At 53.1% G+C, this 19,767-nt stretch overlaps 1 protein-coding gene across 1 annotated transcript in view; it reads right to left on the bottom strand.

Moving 5' to 3' along the window:
• Window positions 1-2,658: 2,658 nt before the first annotated feature.
• The window catches only part of RPH3A (rabphilin 3A), a 30,227-nt gene continuing 13,118 nt past the window's right edge, over window positions 2,659-19,767 (bottom strand). The window contains exons 4-20 of the mRNA XM_054392679.1: window positions 18,727-18,856; window positions 17,806-17,892; window positions 16,953-17,118; window positions 16,156-16,197; window positions 12,971-13,123; window positions 12,594-12,692; window positions 11,932-11,991; window positions 11,640-11,861; window positions 10,086-10,165; window positions 9,334-9,408; window positions 8,123-8,232; window positions 7,186-7,312; window positions 6,493-6,549; window positions 6,151-6,302; window positions 4,512-4,593; window positions 3,156-3,252; window positions 2,659-2,789 (exon numbers count right to left, since the gene is read on the bottom strand). Of these exons, the coding sequence (XP_054248654.1) occupies window positions 2,659-2,789; window positions 3,156-3,252; window positions 4,512-4,593; window positions 6,151-6,302; window positions 6,493-6,549; window positions 7,186-7,312; window positions 8,123-8,232; window positions 9,334-9,408; window positions 10,086-10,165; window positions 11,640-11,861; window positions 11,932-11,991; window positions 12,594-12,692; window positions 12,971-13,123; window positions 16,156-16,197; window positions 16,953-17,118; window positions 17,806-17,892; window positions 18,727-18,856 (1,870 nt within the window). The remainder of the gene's footprint in view (window positions 2,790-3,155; window positions 3,253-4,511; window positions 4,594-6,150; window positions 6,303-6,492; window positions 6,550-7,185; window positions 7,313-8,122; window positions 8,233-9,333; window positions 9,409-10,085; window positions 10,166-11,639; window positions 11,862-11,931; window positions 11,992-12,593; window positions 12,693-12,970; window positions 13,124-16,155; window positions 16,198-16,952; window positions 17,119-17,805; window positions 17,893-18,726; window positions 18,857-19,767) is intronic.

Genomic DNA, 19,767 nt, shown 5'->3' with positions numbered 1-19,767 from the left:
GGAGGCTGAGGAGAGAAGGGCAAGACAGGAAGTGGGGGGAAAGGCAACCTTAATTGCTCTGCACACGTGAAAAAAAAGAGGCTGGGCTGCTGCAGGGCTCATATTTGGGGTAGTTTTTAAAGGTAAATTCATCCCCACCCATTTCCCCAGCACAGCTCAGAAGGACACAGTGGCCAACTGCTGCTCCAAGAGGTTAGGGAAGGGCCAGCGAAAGTTTGGGGCAGGTCCATCACCTTGGAAGGATGACATCATCCTACAGCCAAACCAGCTCTGTCCAGAGCAGGGAGGATTTGGGAATGGCTGCACTGAGGAGCACAGGATGCAGAAGGAAATGATCCAAAAGAACCAGGTCATTCCCATCTGGGTCCTCCATGCAGCCCATGGTGAGGGTAACAGGGCTCAGGGTTTCTTACACAGAATTGAGAACTGCCTGAAAAGGAGGGGAAAGCCACTTTGGAGTGTCCTTTCCCATTGCACACTTCTATGCACTATGACCTGAGCAGTTCCCCTCTTGGGAGCCATGTCACTGGACAAAGTCTAGGGTGATGGAGCAGAGCATGCACATGCTGCTTTAGGTTTCTCCATCTGTGGTCCAAGGGTGGTCTCCTGGTGGAGAGATGGCAACAGAGAACTTGCAGCACCCAGCTGGGGCTGGAGGGAGGAAAAAGGACCTCCTTGCATGTGCAAGGTCTGAGCTGGGCTGGGGAAGGGCTTCTCTAAGGCATCAGCATCACACAAGCAACGTGGACATCACGCAACGACGTGAAGCTCATGCAGCCCTGCAGAGATGCTCGTTGCAAGTCAGCACTCAGAGCAAATTCTGCTGGGGGAGGAGTGGTGGTAAAATAATCAAGAACAGGACAACAATTCATCCAATTGAAGAGCGCAAGCTCTGCAGTACAGCTACATTGAGACCACATGAGAGGCCAGCAGACCACAGCAGCAGGTTGCAAGGGCAGTGATGGGACAAGGGGCTGGGGCCTAGGGGGCACAGGACATGCACAGTGTGTAGCTGACCATTGATATATTCCAGATGTGCTTATTGTAGTGTAAGTGACACCTCTGTGCTTGAGGTTGTCCAGAGACAGCCAATGGTACCCAACCTGATCAGCATCAAGCCTGAGAGCAGTTCGACTCTCCTGCTACTGAGAGCACATCAAACATCTCCAGGTGATCCTCCAAGCACAGGCTGGAGACAATGGTTCTTGTGCACACTTCAAACAAACCCAAACCACCCCAAAGTTTGGAAGACTCTAACTGTTCCAGCTTATTCCAGTCCTTGTGGTCTGGTAAAGCAATAATCCTTGCACACATCAGCTAGCTGGTGGGAAGCGCCTTCTCCTTCAGCTTCCCTCCTTCACGTGGTATGGAAAACAGAAAGGGCAGTCTGAGGAGGACCGAGGAACTGCCCTGGGGGTCCAGCTAGTCACTACTACGCAGCTAGGAGGTGAAGAGGAGGTAGCCACAAGCTTGAAACATGAGCAGGCTGCTGGAGCAAGGAACACAAACGAACCCAAACCTCTGTTTCCCTGCGAGTGCAGAGCGGCTCCCGTTTCTCCTTAGCTTATTCCAGGTGGATCTGTCCCAGCAAGGGACACGTCAGGATATTGCTCAGGTGTACCAGGTCAGAACTAAAGCTCAAGCAGGACTGGCAGGGTTACAGCAGTGAGGCAGGCTTTAGCCTAATCATGACGACACAGATGCCAGGCTGAGATCACGACCCACACGGAAGCTAAAAGAGCTTTGAGGTATCGATACCAGGCAAGCCGAACGAGCCGACGCTCCCCCCCACCCACGCCCGCTGCTCCAACCCACCCCGAGGCTGGAGGAGAGCACAGCCAGGCTGGTGGCCATGCAGCCCCACGCTGGGAGATCCAGGTGCCACCAGCTGGTGGCGATGGGAGGAGCCACAGGAGCGGAGGCTGGAGGAACACAGAGCATCACACACCCCCCCCAGGAACGCTAACCACAGCCTGCGTGAGACTAGTGAGAAAGAGGAACAGGGAGGGGGCAACTATTGCTTGGCAAAATTACACACCAGGATAAATCAAGGACTTCCCCCCGCCAAAAAAAAAAAAAAAAAAAAAAAAAAATCCACAACCCTCCCCCCCCCAAAAAAAAAGCGAACAAAACAACCCATAAACAAACCAACAATCAAAAACCAAACCAAACCAAACACAAACAAGGAAGAAGTTTTTCACCATGAGGGTGGTGAGACACTGGCACAGGTTGCCCAGGGAGGTGGTAGAAGCATCATCCCTGGAGGTTTTTGCAGCCAGGCTGGATGTGGCTCTGAGCAACCTGTTCCAGTGTGCAGTGTCCCTGCCCATGGCAGGAGATTGGAACTAGCTGATCCTTGAGGTCCCTTCCAACCCTGACAATTCTATGATTCTTTCTTTGTTTTAGAATCATAGAATCAAAAAAAAAAAAAAAAAAAAAACAACCCAAAAGGAAGTGAATACAAAAGATGTGGGTTCGTTTTCAGGTGGAGATAAGGACTGGGCACAGAGGATGCTTGGAGAAGAGAGGAGAAGGTTGCTGCCCTGTGACCAGAGGCGTGTAGCAAGGCATGACTGCGCTGGAAGACGGACATCAGGGGATCTACAGGGGCTTGGCAGAGGGTGTGCTGCTCGGGGAGGTTCAGGCAAGCAGCTGCTTTTAATCACTGGCAACGTGGTTCTCGTTCTGGAGGGTGTGCCAGCGCTCAATCTTCTTGTCCTTGTTCTTCAGGCACTCGTACCAGTGTTTCAAGCGCTCCCCCTTAGCCGTGATGCCCAGCTGACAGCCGCCTGGGGGGAACGAGAGGAGAAGGCACAGCACAGTCAGAGATGAGGCTGGCATGAGAGCCAACCACTTCTGTGGGGAAAGAGCTCACATTTGGAGCATTTCTCTTCCCCTCCTGGGTTTAAAATGCAGTGGAAACAACTAGAGCTGCTCCTCTTGCACTGAAGATCCCCCCCTGCCATGATGCTGGAGATGGAGCAGTACAGTACCTGATGGACTGACACAAGCACCCAACCAACCTGCACGGTCCCATCTCAAAGCCCAGCCTGGGGTTCCTAGGGGGCTGGTGACCTACACATCCCTCCTGCAGAGGGCAAGCACTGCACTGGGCACTGAAAGCACATCCCAGAGCACAGAGACTTGCAGCTCACCGATGTAATCATTGGATTTTCCGATGTCATAATCCCAGACAGAAATGTCCAGTGACTTCTTGGCCAGGTCGTTGTGTTTTATATCATAGAAGAACTCCTGCAGAAGGAGAACACCTATGTCACCCCAAGAAAATGCACCCAGAAATTGCATTTAAGGACTTGCAGATGATCCCTGGAGAGCCTGAATACAAAACCCAGCATATTCCCAGGATACTTAAAATACACCAACAGGGAGCAAATGCTCCCTGTGCCTTGCAGCACCTCTCCTTCCAGGATCACAGGATGGTGCTCAGATGATGATACCAAACTGGGAGGAGTGGCTGGCACACCATCAGGCTGCGGTGCCATTCAGCCAGACCTGGACAGGTTGGAGAGTTCAGAGAAAAGAACCTCATGAAGTTCAACAAGGGCAAGTGTAGAGCCCTGCATCTGGGGAGGAATAACCTTCTGCACCAGCACAGGTGAGAGGGTGATCTGCTGGAAAGCAGCTCTGTGGAGAAGGACCTGGGAGGACATCATGAGCCAACAATAACACCTTCATGAGCAAGAAGGCCAATGGTCTCCTGGCTGCATTACGAAGAGTGTGTCCAGCAGGTCGAGGGAGGTTCTCCTCCCCCTCTACTCTAATCTGACCTGGTGAGGACTGGGAGGACTGGGTCCAGTTCCGAGGTCCTCAGTTCAAGAGAGACAGGGAACTACTGGAGAGAGTCCAGTGGAGGCTGGCAGTGGTGCCAAGTGACAGGACAAGGGGCAATAGGCACAAACTGGAATCCAGGAGGTTCCACCTGAACAGGAGGAGAAAATTCTTTGGTGTGAGGGTGCTGGAGCCCTGGAGCAGGCTGCCCAGAGAGGTTGTAGAGTCTTCTCTGAAGAGATTCCAAACCCTCCTGGCCATTGTGTTCCTGGGCAAGCTGCTGTGGGTGCCCCTGCTTGAGCAGGGGGGGTTGGATTGGATGATCCACAGAGGTCCCTTCCAAATCCCATCATGCTGGCATTCACTGACCTATAAGCTGAGCTCACCCCTTGTCTCTATAACTGAGCACTTTGCAGCTGTCCCACCAAAACAGCACCACCTTGAGGATGCTCATCCCACCCATAGCCCAGGCTGAGGTGACACAGGGTTGGCAGCACAGGCAGCAGGGAGGTTTTAGGGTGTACTGGTGCTGCCCAGCACTGCACTGGTGAGATCACCCAGAGCAAAGTGCTTCCTGACATATTCCTGGGCACAGAAGGGGAAAAGGAGCTGGAACTCTGAGAAAGGAACCAAACTTTGGGTAGTTTGCCTTCTGTCTCCTTGGCACAACACATTAATTAGCTAAACTGATTTAATAATGCATCAATCACATCTGTCCTTACCTCGTTAAACTCAGGATTCAAGGTTTTCTTCTTAATCTGTGTCTTGTGCTTGGCCTTTTTTCCCATGTCAGGTTTCAGCCAGCTGGGGGCAACAGAAAACAGCTCAAAACTCAAGTGTGAGACCAGCCTGGGTTTATTGACTGAGCAAAACTGAGGTTTGGGGCTAGAAAACATCAACTGAAGGCTTCTAGAGCAAAGAAATGTGTTGGCCAGGCTCTTCCCACCTTCTAAAATAAACATAAAATCAGTAAAATCCTGATTATTCTTTTTCTTTCCCCCCCTGGATTCCCAGATGAGACACAGGAAACCATAAAGACCTCAGCAGGAGCCTCTCTGGAGGAGCATCCCTTGCTGGGAAATGCTCAGACACCAGAAAGCAGTGAGTCCTGCACACAACTTTTGATGTCCTTCCAGACAATACACTGGTCCCAAGTCTTCTTTTCCTCACCCAAGAAAAGAAAGGACCTCTTGTTCTCCAGCTCTGCAGCTCTGAGGCTGTGCATTTGGGAACCTGTGCCTTCAACAGGCTGCTCAGGGCAGTGGTGGAGCCCCCATCCCTGGAGGGATCTAAAAGATCTGTAGATGTGGTGCTGAGGGACATGGATGGAGTGATGGAGTTGGCTGTGCTGGATTCATGGTTGGACCTGATGACCTTAAAGGTCATTTCCAACCTAGATCATTTGGTGATTCTATGATTCTAACCTAAAAGAACTGGAAGGGCCTAAGGGTTAGAATAAATCTTACGAGGAATGACTGAGGGAGCTGGGACAGTTTAGTCTGAGGAAGAAGAGGCTGAGGGGAGACCTCCTTGCTGTCTACAACTACCTGAAAGGATGTTGTGGAGAGGCTGGTGCTGGTCTCTTCTCACAGGTGATTAGTGATAGAATAAGAGGGAATGGCCTCAAGCTGCCACTGAGTAGGTTTGGGTTGGACATGAGGAAGAAGTTTTTCCCAGCAAGAGTGGTCAGGCATTGGAATGTGCTGCCCAGGGAGGTGGTTGGGTCACCAAGCCTGGATGTGTTTAAAGGTGTTTTGGATGTGGTGCTGGGGGCTATGGTTTAGGGGTGAACCTTGTAGAGTAGGGTTGTGGGTTGGACTTGTTGATCCTGAAGGTCTTTTCCAACTTGAATGTTTCTGTGATTCTGTGACTCTGTTGGGACAGTCTCCCCTAGCTTCAGCCATGGCAGCAGCACCCAAGCAGCACATTACCACCTTGCACAGTCAACTCTGGTGGGCATCTCACTCCTGCATGAGGTCTCAAGGCAGCTGGAGAAATGCTCTCCTCTCTCCTGTGGCTTTAGAAGGAGCTCTTAGCCCACCAGTTACTGCCCAAGGACAGTGGGTGGCTCCACAACCACATGGAATCACAGAATCATAGAATTGTCAGGGTTGGAAGGGACCTCAAGGATCAGCCAGTTCCAACCCCCCTGCCATGGGCAGGGACACCTCACACTACATCAGGTTTCTCAGAGCCACATCCAGCCTGGCCTTAAAAACCTCCAGGGATGAGGCTTCTACCACCTCCCTGGGCAACCTGTGCCAGTGTCTCACCACCCTCATGGGGAAGAGTTTCTTCCTGACATCCAGCCTGGATCTCCCCATTTCTGGTTTTGTTGAGCCCTCCCCAGCTGCCACTTACAGCTTGACGAAGGGGTCGGAGTAGCCGTTGGCATCCATGGCTGCCAAGTGCACGCAGCGCACGATGCCCACGATCAGGCCTCCCTGCTGGGTGCTGTACATGAGGGACACCAGGATCTTCCCACGCTCCTCCACATCCCCACCACGATCTACCTTCAAGAGGAAGCAAGCAGAGATGTGGACACACAGGGGTTGCGTGAGGAAAACTCAACTGCAGAGCAGATGAGACCAGATGGGTACAAGGGAAGCTTGCATCATCTCCATGAGGGGAAAAAAGGGGTTTGTCCACGAGGGATGAGGGGTGAAACATGCATGGAGCGTGGTGTCCTCCAAGGCCTCTTACCTCCTCTTCATACAGTGCCATCCCACGGGATGTGCCGCTTGTTCCAGTGCGCTTCATCTTGGATGGAGAAGGGAAAAAGAGACTTCCGTGGGTGACAGTAGTGTAGTGTCCTCCAAGACAAACACCCCCAAGAGCCCACCCAGATCTTTTGCTGGCTTTGGGAGTGGAAGGTGGCTCAGGTATGTTCATTTGCTCCACCAACCTCCCCCTCAGCACTGGGGAGCAGAGTTCAGGGATGCAGTACCCTGACCTCTCCTCCACAGTGACGTCCATTAGCATAGGCTGGCAACACATTCTCCACCACAAGGTCAGGTTGGAGAAAGGTCTGAGAAACCTAATCTAGTCATAGATGTCCCTGTCCATGGCAAGAGGGTTGGACTAGAAGAGCTTTAAAGGTCCTTTCCAACCCAACTCATTCCATGATCCTATAACACCAGCAGATCTGCAGCCACTGCAGAGGTCACCAGAGACACTTCTCCTGGATTCCCACCGTGCTCTTATCTCCTGGCCCTGATGTGCCACATCAGCTCAGACATGGATGGGAATCCAGCTCCTAAAGATGCTGTGAAGTCAGGCACCTACAGCTCCTGACTGGTTCCAGCTCCAAGCTCACCACTACCTCCCTCATGTACTACTTGGTGGAAACCAACCTCAACGTCAAGGGCAGCAGAAGGAAATGTCACAGGAACTCACTGGTATTACTCTCTCCAAGCAGATGTTGAAATTCTTTTTCTGGTTGGCTTTGATTTTTTTCAAGGACACTCTAGTTTCTCCAATAAACTCATTGTGGCCAAATTTGTCTTCATCACACACAGAGATCCTGAAGGGAACAGGAAAGATGAACATCAACCAGACTGGAGCAGCACCTGACCCCAGAACACAAACCTTCTCCTGCAAGGGCACTGGTAGAGGGTGGACAACACAAAGCACCACCAAAGCCTCCATCCATCTGGTTCTGCTCTGACCAAAAGCAGTCAGAAAGATGATCTTCTCTTGTGCCACCAAAAAAAAAAAAAAATCACCATTTTTAAGGCATGCTTTGTGAAGGGGCAAGAAACCAAGAAGTGGAAATTCCCTCTAGGAAGGAAAGCCTTTTAGAGGCATCTAAATGTTCTGCTGGGACACTGTCCAAGCATGTGCAGCTATGAAAGACACAAACATCTACATTGAGAAGGGTTATAGCAAAGCAAATAATCTTAAATGACAAGGCCAAAATTCTATCAGCAAATTTCTTCACCGAAAGGGTTGTCAAGCCCTGGACCAGGCTGCCCAGGGAGGAGCTAGAGTGATCCTCCCTGCAGATACTTAAAAGATGCTTGGCTGTGGGGTGCTGAGGGACATGGATTAGTGGTAGTTGCTTAGCAGCACCAGTGGGATTGTGAGCTCTAGGCAAGCAGCTGGGCTTGATGATCTCAAAGGTCTCTTGAAACCTCAACAGTTCTATGGTTCTCAAATGCCTTTATCTCTTTTAGAAGGACCATCGACATCAGCACGTTCATGTGGAGCGTGTTGGGTCTGACCGAACCTCTGCAATTCCTCCTCCTGAGGAAGGCTGGCTTGAGATACTCCATGCAAGGAGACCCACAGTCCCCACCACCCCACGTGGAGTTAGCCCAGCTACTCTGCTTACCTGAGGGTTTTCCTCTGCATGTCCTCATCCGTGATGCCATGGTACACCAGGGTCTCGTTCCACACGGGGTTGCGAGTGTTGCGCAGCGTCTTCGTCCTCAGCTTGTTTGACTGCAGCATCAAAACAGAAGGAGGCATCATCAGACCCTTCAGCTCCTCCCCACCTCCATGTAGGCTCCTGGCAGAGGAGTGTAAATTAGATGCTCCATCACTTCTGCCTCACAAGAGTAGCTCTGACTGGGCCCTGAAGGACGTCATGGCTGCCCGCTGAGGCTGTGAGCCACCAGCTCCAGGTGAGCATCACCGACCTGACAAGGTGGAGCTTTATGCAAGCACCAAGGGCTCAGCTGCCTGCAGTCACCAGGGTAGACTTCACCACCTGGCTTTTGTCACTGTCTGGGGTCTAGTCCCCCAAGGACATCTATGCAAGAAGTCACCCAGGGCAGGCTGTACAGGGCTTGGGGGTCTAAAGGAGATGACAGCATGGGAAATGAGGAGCTCTGTCACCTGGCCATGTGTCCTTCATAAACACGTATGTAAAAGAAAACAACTAGAAGAAAGATCAACAAATGAGACTAAGCAAAATCATATCCCCAGGATCATGACACCTTGACAGACCCTGCACAAGACCAGGACACCCCCACACATGAAGCAAACCTGGAGATATCAACCCAGAAGGTTTACTTTCAGCTTCTCACTGTTTTACACTTCCTCTTCTGAAGGCCTCCAGAAAGTCTCCTTGGGCACCAGGCCAGCGGTGGTCAGCCCTTCACCAAAGGTTTCCCCACCAAGACCAGCTTAGCTGGGCTGGGGAAGGAGATCTGCAAGGGTTGCTTTGGTGGAGGGAGTCAGCGTTTGCTCAGTGGTTATTTCTCCACCACTCTAATGAGAACATGCTGCAGCATCAAATGGATGGTTCAAACCCCAGGAATAATTAGAGTGTGTGTCAGATGCTTTGTGATGCATGAACAGTGTCACCTCCTCTGAAGCTCCCCTCCATCCCTGTCTGCAGGATGAGCTGTTCTTTGGGTAGGGGAGAGCATCTGCAAGCATCAGCACTTCTCAGAGATACCTCCTGGGTAACACAGCAGCAGCGAATGACAGCATGGAGAAATCAAGGAGAGGAAGCTGGACACAAAGCAAGGACCTCAGGGGGCTTTGAGGGACCTCTGCTCCATCTCCCAAGCACACCCAAACCAGGCAAAACCTCACCTTGCTGGCTCCAGGCAAGAGGTGCAGCTTGACATAGGGATCTGCCAGGCCATTTGAGTCCATTGGTTTTAAGCCCTGAAAGATAATAAAGAAAATGTAGCGCAGGGATCCTCCTTAAGATAAGGCAGGGAAGACAGAAAGCTGCCTGTGAAGCAATTCAACAAAGAGAAAACATGTTCAGCAAGCCAAGAACCTCTGCTCCAAGCAGGTGGGGGTGCCATGATGTGCTGAAATATCAGCCCACTCAAGATGTCCCACAGACCTCCCAGACCTACTTGAGGAAAAGCTCCAGAGATCTGTTGGATCCATTTGAAGAAAAGCCCCACAGACCTTCCAGACCCACTCCAGGACAAGCCCCACAGATCTTCCAGACCCACTCCAGGACAAGCCCCACAGGCCTTCCAGACCCACTCCAGGACAAGCCCCACAGATCTTCCAGACCCACTCCAGGACAAGCCCCACAGGCCTTCCAGACCCACTCCAGGACAAGCCCCACAGACCTTCCTGACCCACTCCAGGACAAGCCCCACAGATCTTCCAGACCCACTCCAGGACAAGCCCCACAGGCCTTCCAGACCCACTCCAGGACAAGCCCCACAGACCTTCCCAGTCAGGAACAGTGGATCTGGACTGGGTCTGCTGATGGGCAGCCTCTACCAGCATCCACATTCCTTCTAGCTCATCACACTGGGGGAACTGGGAGCCAGAGGGACATAAATTGGTGAAAGAAGGAGAAAAAGAGGACCACTTACTTTGGCCTTGATGAGGGTGCAGTGCAGGGAGCTGTTCTCCTGGTCGTAGAGCAGGCTGAACTCCAGTGCTCCCAGCGTGGCTGACAGAGAAAGGAGTTGGAAAAAGGACCAGTTACTGTTTAATCAGCTGTGATTAGTAATAATGAGGCAGATTCGTGGCTGAAACGTAAGAGCCATTCAAGGCACGTGGGACCGCGCCAGCAGCGGCCAAACTGCCACACGCAAATCCACCGCTGGACATCACAGCTTTACAAAGCTGGAACTGCCAGGGGAAGAGAGTTAGGAGCTTTTGAGGTGACTTTAAGGTTCATCAGGCAAAGGAGGATGTAACCAACCCTACAAACCCTCCTTCTTAGGGCAATGCCAGCCCAGAACCACACGGAGAAGGTGTTTCAGCTCAGGTGGACAGTATGTCCTCCCAAGACTTGGGACTCAGTGTTTGGTCCCCATTTTGACCTGTTTGGAGACCAGCTCCTGCTTGCCTTTGTGTGCTCACCAGGAAAAGATCACAAGGATGAAGGCTTAGTACAGAACCTCAGCTAGGTCCAGCTGCTCCTATCTGAGCATGATTTCCACACCCACTCCTGGCCCAGAAAAGCACTTCCCATCCTGGGTGGGAACAGACTGGACAGGCAAAGCACTGCCCTGCCAAGGATCCTTCTCCTCATGCAGCAAATCCCCTGAATACCAAGAGCTGAAGACCAAGACTGACTTTTTAGGGTGTCAAGTAATGATAGGACTAGGGGGAATGGAACAAAAATAGAAATGGGTAGATTCAGATTGTAGATGCCAGAAAGAAATTCTTCCCCATGAGGGTGGTGAGACACTGGAACAGGTTGCCCAGGGAGGTGGTAGAAGCCTCATCCCTGGAAGTTTTTAAGGCCAGGCTGGATGTGGCTGTGAGCAACCTGATATAGTGTGAGGTGTCCCTGCCCATGGCAGGGGTGTTGGAACTGGCTGATCCTTGAGGTCCCTTCCAACCCTGACAATTCTATGATTCTGTGATCTCACGGTACTGAAGCCAGCAAGCCTGTCCTACAGACAGGTCCATCAGAGCTCTGATGGAAAGAGGCAGCTGCCTTCATGAGTTGAATTTGGAAGAAGTGGGAAGGTGGTGTGAGCACTGAGACTAAATCATGACCTGCCAGAGCTCAGTAATCTGGTGCAACACCAACTGAAGATCCCATGACCTGCTCTCAACTGACTGAGCAGGGGCAGCAAGCAAGAACCTACCCCAGCTCCAGAGCAACATTCCCCAAGGATCTTACCACCAGAGACCCACAACCTTAGAATCACACAATCATTTTGGTTGGAAGAGTCCTCCAAAATCATCCAGTCCAACCCTTAACCCAGCACTGCCAGGGCACCACTAAGCCATGGCCCTCAGCACCACATCTCCACAGCTTTGAAACCCCTGCCGGGATGGGGACTCCACCACTGTCCTGGGCAGCCTTATGCTGGGAGTCACAGCTCCACAGTGACCACCCTTTCACAATTCCCGATTTCCCAAAAACCCCACCCCCTGCCCCCCAGCCGCGTGCCTCGGGTACGTACTGCCTTCATCAGAGTCGTAGCTGTTGGCATCTTCCTCCTCCTCCTCGCGGGGCTGCTGCCGCACTGGGGCAGCAGGTGCCGGTGGGACAGCAGGGGGCTGCTGGAAGGCAGGGGGCTGCCGGGCTGGCCTCTCCTCTCTGGCAGGGGGCATGGCGTAGCCCCCTCCTCGCTCCTCCTTGGCGGTGGCACGGGCTGGCTCTGAGGGTCCCAGCGGTGGGCTCGCTGCAGGAGGGACCCCGTTAGCCCCCAGCACACTCTGCCCCCCAGCCCCTTGCAAGCAGCTGGACTTTACCTTGTCTCTCTGGGAACCGGCCAGCTGCCCCAGGACCTGCTCTTCCTGCTGCAGGAGCTGCTGGGAACAGATCACAGAATCAATTTAGGTGTAAAGACAAGAGGAAGAAATTGGTCCTCATGTCTAAGCTAAATCTCCCCTGGGGCCACTTGAGACTGTTTCCTCTTGTCCGATCACTTGCTCCCTGCGAGAAGAGACCAACCCCCACATTAGTTCAACTAACCTTTCAGGGAGTTGTGGAGAGCATTGAGGTCTCCCCTCAGCCTCCTTTTCTCCAGGCTGAACAACCCCAGTTCCCTCAGCTGCTCCTCACCAAACCTGTTCTCCAGATCCTTCACCTGCCTCATTGCCTTTCTCTCTACCCACTCCAGCCCCTCAGTATCCTTCTTGAAGTCAGAGCTCCAAAACAGAACCCAGGATTAAAGGTGTGGCCTCACCAGTGCCCCGTACAGGGGGATGATCCCTGCCCTGGTCCTGCTGGCCACACTGTTGCTGATCCAAGCCAGGATGATGCATTACTGGGCCATTCCCCGGAATGATGCTCTCCATTCCATTCCCATCCCAGCACTACCACAGGCAGAGAGTTGTCTGCCCACGGCAGGGCATCGAGGTGTCACCCCCATAAACTGAGCATCCTGGCTGCCATCCCCATTGCATCCTACCTGGGGATGCTGCTGGACCAGCAGCAGCAGCAGGAGCAGGGCTGGCAGCAGCTGGTGGGGGTGGCCGCGAGCCTTGCACAGAGTTGGTTCTCTTCAGAGCTGCAAGGAGAAGGGAGCATCAGCAACAACACTGTGGGGGCTCTCCCTGTGTCAAGCATGGGGCTGCAGCCAGAACAGGCAGAGAAGGGCAGTCAAAGGCAGTGGAGAAAGAGAAGCTTGGTCTACAGGTGGAGGTGGCCACATCTCAACACTCACACAATGTGAAGTCCCTCAACGCTGCCAGGTGCTGCACATTGAGCAGAGACAACCCTTGTACACCTGGCAGCTCCATGCCCCCCACCCTCTCCTGCCAGGCACCCCTCAAGCACAGCTCTCACCAGGGCTCCTGCTGACCCCACTCTCAGCAGCGTAGTCGCGGCTATCAGTGCCCCCCTCGGTGACCTCACTGCCACATGGATCTGCTCTGCCCTCCGCTGGCTTGCGACCGGGCACCGCGGAGCTGCCCCGGACACCGGCTGTCACATCACTGCCTGCAGGGACAAGGATAAAGGCAGTGGTAAGCCTCACACCCTGACCACCCATCCATCCCCAAACTGTCACCTGGGCAATGCCCAGCCTGGGTGCAAGGAGGATGGGTAAGGCCATGGCAGCATCATCAGAGCACTGGGCACCATCAGCCATCCAGCACCTGTGGGGCGGCAGGAGGGCTCTGCACTATCCACCCTGCACACAGTGGTTGGGAAAGCACAAAGGACATCCCAAAGGACACAGAAAACTACGGGGACAGAAGAGACCCACAGGGAAAACGAGGCCAGAGGTATCCATCACCCGGTCCTCAGCACCCATCAAACCCCTAACGACATCCCAGCTCCATGCTCCCTGGGGTGGGAGGATCATATTTTCTTTCTGCTGATCATCTTCCATTTATCAGAGAGACAGCAGCGACAGCTGCCTTCGCCTCTCACTTCCATCACCCAGCAGCGACCATCCCGGCGGATAAATCCCAGTCACACGCGCCAGGGTGCCCAGGCTGCTCTGTGGTGATGAATTGCAACCCATGGACGTGATGAAAAAAGGTCTGGGAGCTCACCTGGCTTGTGCTGGTGACACCAGATATAAATCTTTGCTGTGACATAAATGGGTTGTTTCTCCTTGGCTGGGCTCTCAGGGTCACCAGGCAGAAGGAGAAAGCAAAATGCAACAGATTGTGGCTGGGGCGGGGGGGTTGGGGGGAGTGGAGGGTGGGGAATGACAAAGAGGAGGGTAGGGGAGAGGAAATGAGCATCCACAACCCTGAGCCCCGTGGTGCAGAAATAGCGAAGCAAGAATTAATTTTCCAAAGGAGCTTTAGGAAAACGACGGAGACGTCACCGCCTGCATGCTGATCGCCAGGGAGGAGCTGGGGAGCCCCAGCGACTGCGCGGGCGAGTCGGTGCCTTCCCAACAGCAGCCTGTTGTGGGGCCAAGGAAGCTTAACGGCACCAGTTACCAGCACGATTAAATAGTCTTAATTAAGTGGTTTCCCCAACTGCTGCTGCGTGGGAAGATGAAGATCATCACTTGGCTGGGCACAGCCTTGCCAAGGCTCAGCCGGAGCTTCCCGCCGGCGCCGTGAGCTGCAGTATGGGGATGTGCCGGAGCCTGGATCCCCTCCTGCTGTGGAGGGATCCCATCCCAATGTGTAGGCTTGTGTCTTTTTAATTTTTCTTCACAAAGCACGAGCAGAGAAAGTGAAAGAACGTAAATAAATCACTATTGGGTGTAAGAAAGCAAAATAGTAATTATTCTAAACACTTTCATTGGAGAGAGAGAAAATGTTTAAGAACTACTACTAAAAACAAAGTCGCCCAAGTCTCAGCTTGCTCAGCTTCTGTCTGCCTGCTTCTTCTTTTCTGGCTGAAGATAACACACATACTGACCTTGACAAGCTAAATCTAACAGCCTCTCTCTGCTTCTTGACTCTCTGCCTTCTGCCAGGGGGGTCTGGGGGGAGTCCTTCTGGCTGGGGGAGGAGATCCCTTGAGGAAGAAGCACAGCCCCTCGAGGGGAGGGGGAAGCAAAGGGAGCTTGGTTGTGTTTTTCTGTTGATTATACATATTTGTAAATGTTGTGAATAGTGTCTCTTTGTACATATTCATTGCATTTCGTCATTGCTTGTAGTTTTGCTTGTAAATACAGCTTGCATTTGCTTCCAGGCTGAGCTAGCCTGGCTATTGTCAGTGTGGGAGGGGGATTTCAGCTCTCACACTGTTACAAGGATGCATCCCCATGGTGAGTGGTGCTGTAGTGTGGAGAAGGTACAAGGCTGTGCCACCCACCCTGCTCACTGAGATGCTGCCTGCACACAGCCCTACCTACAAGCTTGCCCAACACAGGGCAAAGCCCCAGGCAGCTGCAATTGGGGAACACAACACAGCCCCAGGAGACAGCCCTTAGCATCCCCTTAGCACCTACAACCGTCTGCCAACCAGGTTATGGCCACCAGAACAGATCCTGAGCTAAAGGAAGGATGGGATGAAGAGGACCACTCCAAGGGATGGTGTCCTCAGCCCCTCATTGCCTCCTCCATACAGCTGAAGAAGGGCAGAGGGAGAGGAGGGTTTGCAGTCACTGGACTGCTCGCAGGCTGATCATCACCAAGATGGCTCAGGTAACCTTATCACCTTGGTGCTGTGATGCTGAACTGGAAAAATGGGGATTAATTAAAAATTAATGCCCAGCAGCACAACTCATCCAGGAGCAGCAGAAGCCCCAACCCTGGATTATGTTGGTGCCAGCAGCAGCTAGGAAATGTAGGTCCTGAAGACGTGGGTCCAGAGCAGCGTGGGATATAGTTGATGGTTGGATTCAATGATCTTTAAGAGTTGGGGTTTTTTTAACAATCAAAATGATTCTATAAGGACAGAAATTGGTGACCCCTGGTGAGGAACATGACTTTGACCCTGGGAGAAGGGGGCACCGATTGCTGTCCCTCAGTGCAACCCCATCCACCAGCATCATTAAAGACATAGAATCATAGAATGCATCAGGCTGGAAGAGACCCTCAAAGTTCATCTTGTCCAACCCCCCTGCAGTAAGCCTAGGAGGGGGGCTGCAAGTGCTGGAAGGAACCAGGTATAACCATCAAAACGACCACAACATCCTCCCTTTGCTCTGGTGACCATGCACAGAGCAAAGCTTTGATGTGAGGAACATGACCAGGTCAGAGGGCAGAACATCAGCTGCTCCACCCCTTGCAGACATGCACAAGCTCCCTCTGCCCCCACAAGCCTTCTAAAAGCGTTCCCAGGAGTTTTTCTAGGGATTTCCATTAAATATCCAGAAAAACAGCTGCCAATCAACAGTGGGAAACCAAACGCCCCCAGAGGCAGCTCCACTCAGCGTCTTCACACCAGCCCAGGCGTCAGCCGTGGGTGGGGAAGCCCCAGAATAACTCTGGTCCCCGCAGAGGGGGTGGCAGCAGCCAGGAGAGGTCCTGCCTCTGTCACCTCCCAGGAAAACACAGAGGGGAAAAGAGGGAAGGAGAGAGGGGGCTGAGCGAGGTGTGAGGGTCAGTGCTTACCATCAGAGTCCTGCTCGGCTGGGGGCCTGGGGTCTGCCTGGCCTTGGGGGGCACAAACAGAGCGAGAAGTGGTAAAGCTGCAGCTCACCCACCCCACCAGCACCAGTCTGGGATGTGCTGCCACTCTTTTACAGAATCCCAGAATCCCAGCATGGTGGGGTTGGAAGGGACCTCTGCAGATCACCCAATCCAACCCTCCCTGCTCAAGCAGGGGCACCCACAGCAGCTTGCCCAGGATCACAGTAGCCAGGTGGGTTTGGAAGCTCTCCAGAGAAGGAGACTCCACAACCTTTCTGGGCAGCCTGCTGCAGGGCTCCAGCACGCTCACCAAAGATGTTTCTCCTCCTGTTCAGATGGAGCCTCCTGGGTTCCACTTTGTGCCCATTGCCCCTTGTCCCATCACTGAGCACCACTGACAGGAGTCTGGCCCCAGCCTCTTGCCCCCACAGCTCCTTTAGCTCTTGCTGAGCTTTGATCAGATCCCCTCTGGGGCTGCTCTTCTCCAGGCTCAACAGCCTCAAGTCTCTCAGCGTTTCCTCCTCACAGAGAAATGATTCAGTCCTCCCAGCATCTTCAATAGCCTCTACTGGACTCTTTCCAGTATCTCCCTGTCTCTCTTTAACTGGGGAGTCCAGAACTGGACCCTTTAGAAACCAGGCAGCAGGTACATGACTGCTCTGGATGCTCTTTACTAGGGTACACCCTTGCAAATGATGGGGAGAAGACCCAACACCTTGCTGATGGGACCCCCCCATCCCTTGCAGTGAGGGAGGGGCCCAGCCCCTGCTGTCACCTACCTCGGGCGGGTGCACGGGAGGGGAGTTTTTGGTCCTGGGCTGGTGGCTCTGCTGGGCTGGGCTCACTCGGGGCTTGGGGTCCCTTGTTCTTGCTGACAGGCATCGGCTGGGGCAGCATCTGCTTGGGCAAACCCTTGAAGAACCAGGCACCAGAGCGCTTCCACACCTGGGGGTGCAGGTAGAAGGGTGATAGCCATGAGTTGGGGGGATGCTGGGTACAGACCTGACAGCCTCCAACCCCTCCTGCATCATCAGGGTCCTTCTCTAGCAAGCAATACTGAGGACTGCACCCACTCTGTCCCACAATCACAGAATCCCAGAGTCATGGAGGCTGGAAGGGACCTCTGGAGATCATCCAGTCCAACCCACCTGCTAAAGCAGGGGCACCCACAGCAGGTTGCACAGGACAGCATCCAGGTAGGTTTGGAATCTCTCCCAAGACAGAAAGTCCACCATTCCTCAGGGCAGCCTATTCCAATGCTCCAGCATCCTCAACATACAAAAGTTCCTCCTCATGTTTAGATGAAACCCATGGTCAATTTTGTGCCCATTACCTCTCATCTGTCCTGTTAATTAATTAACTCTTCAGCTTTTGGACTCTGTAGGTGTCAGGGAGCCCATCTTTGGCCCCAAAAGTCTCTTCGATTCCATTTTACCTGGAAAATGGAGCTCATCCTACAAGAGCCAAACTTGCTGGCCAAGACTTAACGCTCCATGAGAGCATTCACCAGTCTGGAGCTCACCCCATCTCAGAGGTCTGAGGTGGGAACAGACCAAGGTGAAACCAAGGGTAGGGATGTGTCCTCACTCCAGCATGAGGAACCCCCAGGGCAGGGGAGGATGCCACACTCACCTCTCGCTGCTCACTGCAGATCTTGCAGAGCCAGATAGTGTGGGGCCGGTTGTTGGTGGTCTGCACCCCACACTTGGTGCAGACATTCTGCAAGAGAAAGCAAAGCACCAGGTGGGGACACGACGGCCACCAAAAAAAGTCTCACAGCACCAGCATCACCCCTTGGGAGTGTGAGGTTAATGAGAGTTGGCTGATGAGAGATGGTTAATGAGAGGTCTCCTAACAATAACGTCAGTGAGCATAGAATCAGACTGGTTTGGGTGGGAAGGGACTCATCTGGTCCAGCCCCCTGCAGGGACATCTGCAACTAGAGAGCAGGTTGCTCAGAACTCTAAACAACCTGGGATGGTTCCAGGCATGGGGCATCTATCACCTGCCTGGGCAACCTGGGCCAGGCTCTCACTACCCTCAGTGTCAAACATTTCTTCCTTCTCTCCAGTCTGAATCTCCCTCTTTTAGTTTCAAACCATCACCCCTTATCCCATCCAAACAGGACAGGCCCTGCTCAAAAGTCTGTCCCCAGCTTTCTGCTCAGCCTCTTTAAGCACTGAAAGGCCACCAGAAGGTCTCCCTGGAGCCTTCTCTTCTCCAGGCTGAACAACCCCAGCTCTCTCAGCCTGGCCTCACAGCAGAGGGCTTCCAGCCCTCCTATCATTGCTGTGACCTCCTCTGTCCCCACTCCAACAGGTCCATGTCTCTGCTATGCTGAGGGCTCCAGAGCTGCCCCCAGCACTGCAGGTGGGGTCTCAGCAGAATGGAGCAGAGGGGCAGAATCCCCTCCCTCCCCCTGCTGCCCACGCTGTGCCCTTGTGCCACCTGCAGAGGGATGCTGGGCAATCAAACACGCGCTGAAAGGCCAAGGTGCCCGTTTCACCATCCGGGGTGGGCTGTGTGGGGGCAGGGCACAGGGAGCTGTCTCACCTTCTTGCAGTCCTCACAGACAACACAGGCAGAGCCCCGTGGGCCCAGCTGCTCCCCGCAGAGGATGCAGCGGTTCACCCCATCCCCCAGCACGCTCCGGCGCATGTCCTCCAGCCGGGTCATCAGTCGCCTGCAGGAAGGGGACAGGCACAGTCAGGACAGGCACTGCATGGGCAGGACATAAAGGTCCTGCTCCCAAGGGACAGATGCTGCCTTTGCTCCAGCAGCTCCTTTTCCTGGTGCAGTTTCCAGCAAGCCACATCCCAGAGGACAAGACTCATCCTAGGGGACATGTTGGAGTGTTCTATTCCCCTACAGCTCTAGATCACACTGTCTGTAATGGTGTCAGAGAGCAGATCCCATCCCCAGCTCCCACATACACATACATAAACCCCATCCAAGTCAGCACAATGAGGTTTGGCATCAGTGAAGCAGCTTCCCCCACCCAAAAAAAAGCCCTTTTTTTCCCTTAGTCCCAGTGACCATGGAAGAGCTGCAAGAGGAGATGATGGAAGGATCCTCTGGTGAGGATTCCATGGAGGTGCTCAAGAAACATGCAGGCATGGCACTTCGTGACATGGTTTAATGGCTGTGGTGGAGGTAGGTTGATGGTTGGACTTGATGATCATAGGGATTGGTCTCTTCTCCCTGGTATCAGGTGACAGAATGAGAGGAAATGGCCTGAAATTGTGCCAGGGCAGGTTAGGAAAAATTTCTTTGCTGCAAGAGTGGTCAGGCATTGGAGCAGGCTGCCCAGGGAGGTGGTGAAGTCACCATCCCAGGGGGTGTTAGAAAGATATAGACATGGCACTTTGGGACATGGTTTAATGGCCATGGTGGTGTTAGGATGACTGTTAGACTTGAAGATCTGAGAGTTCTTCTCCAACCAAAGCAATGCTATGATCCCATGAACTAATGATACTGCATGTCATTTACTTTATGAAAATTTTCAGCCCTGTGAGATGCTAAAGGCCTGCTGGAGAACAGGCTATAAAACACATCTGTTTACTTCAAAAAGAAGACGAAGAGGGGGAAAAAAAA

This window comes from Indicator indicator, chromosome 26, assembly GCF_027791375.1.
Source record: "Indicator indicator isolate 239-I01 chromosome 26, UM_Iind_1.1, whole genome shotgun sequence".
Classification (NCBI taxonomy): domain Eukaryota; kingdom Metazoa; phylum Chordata; class Aves; order Piciformes; family Indicatoridae; genus Indicator; species Indicator indicator.
The sequence above is the reverse complement of the archived record's forward strand: the minus strand, read 5'-3'. Positions and strand labels throughout refer to the sequence as shown.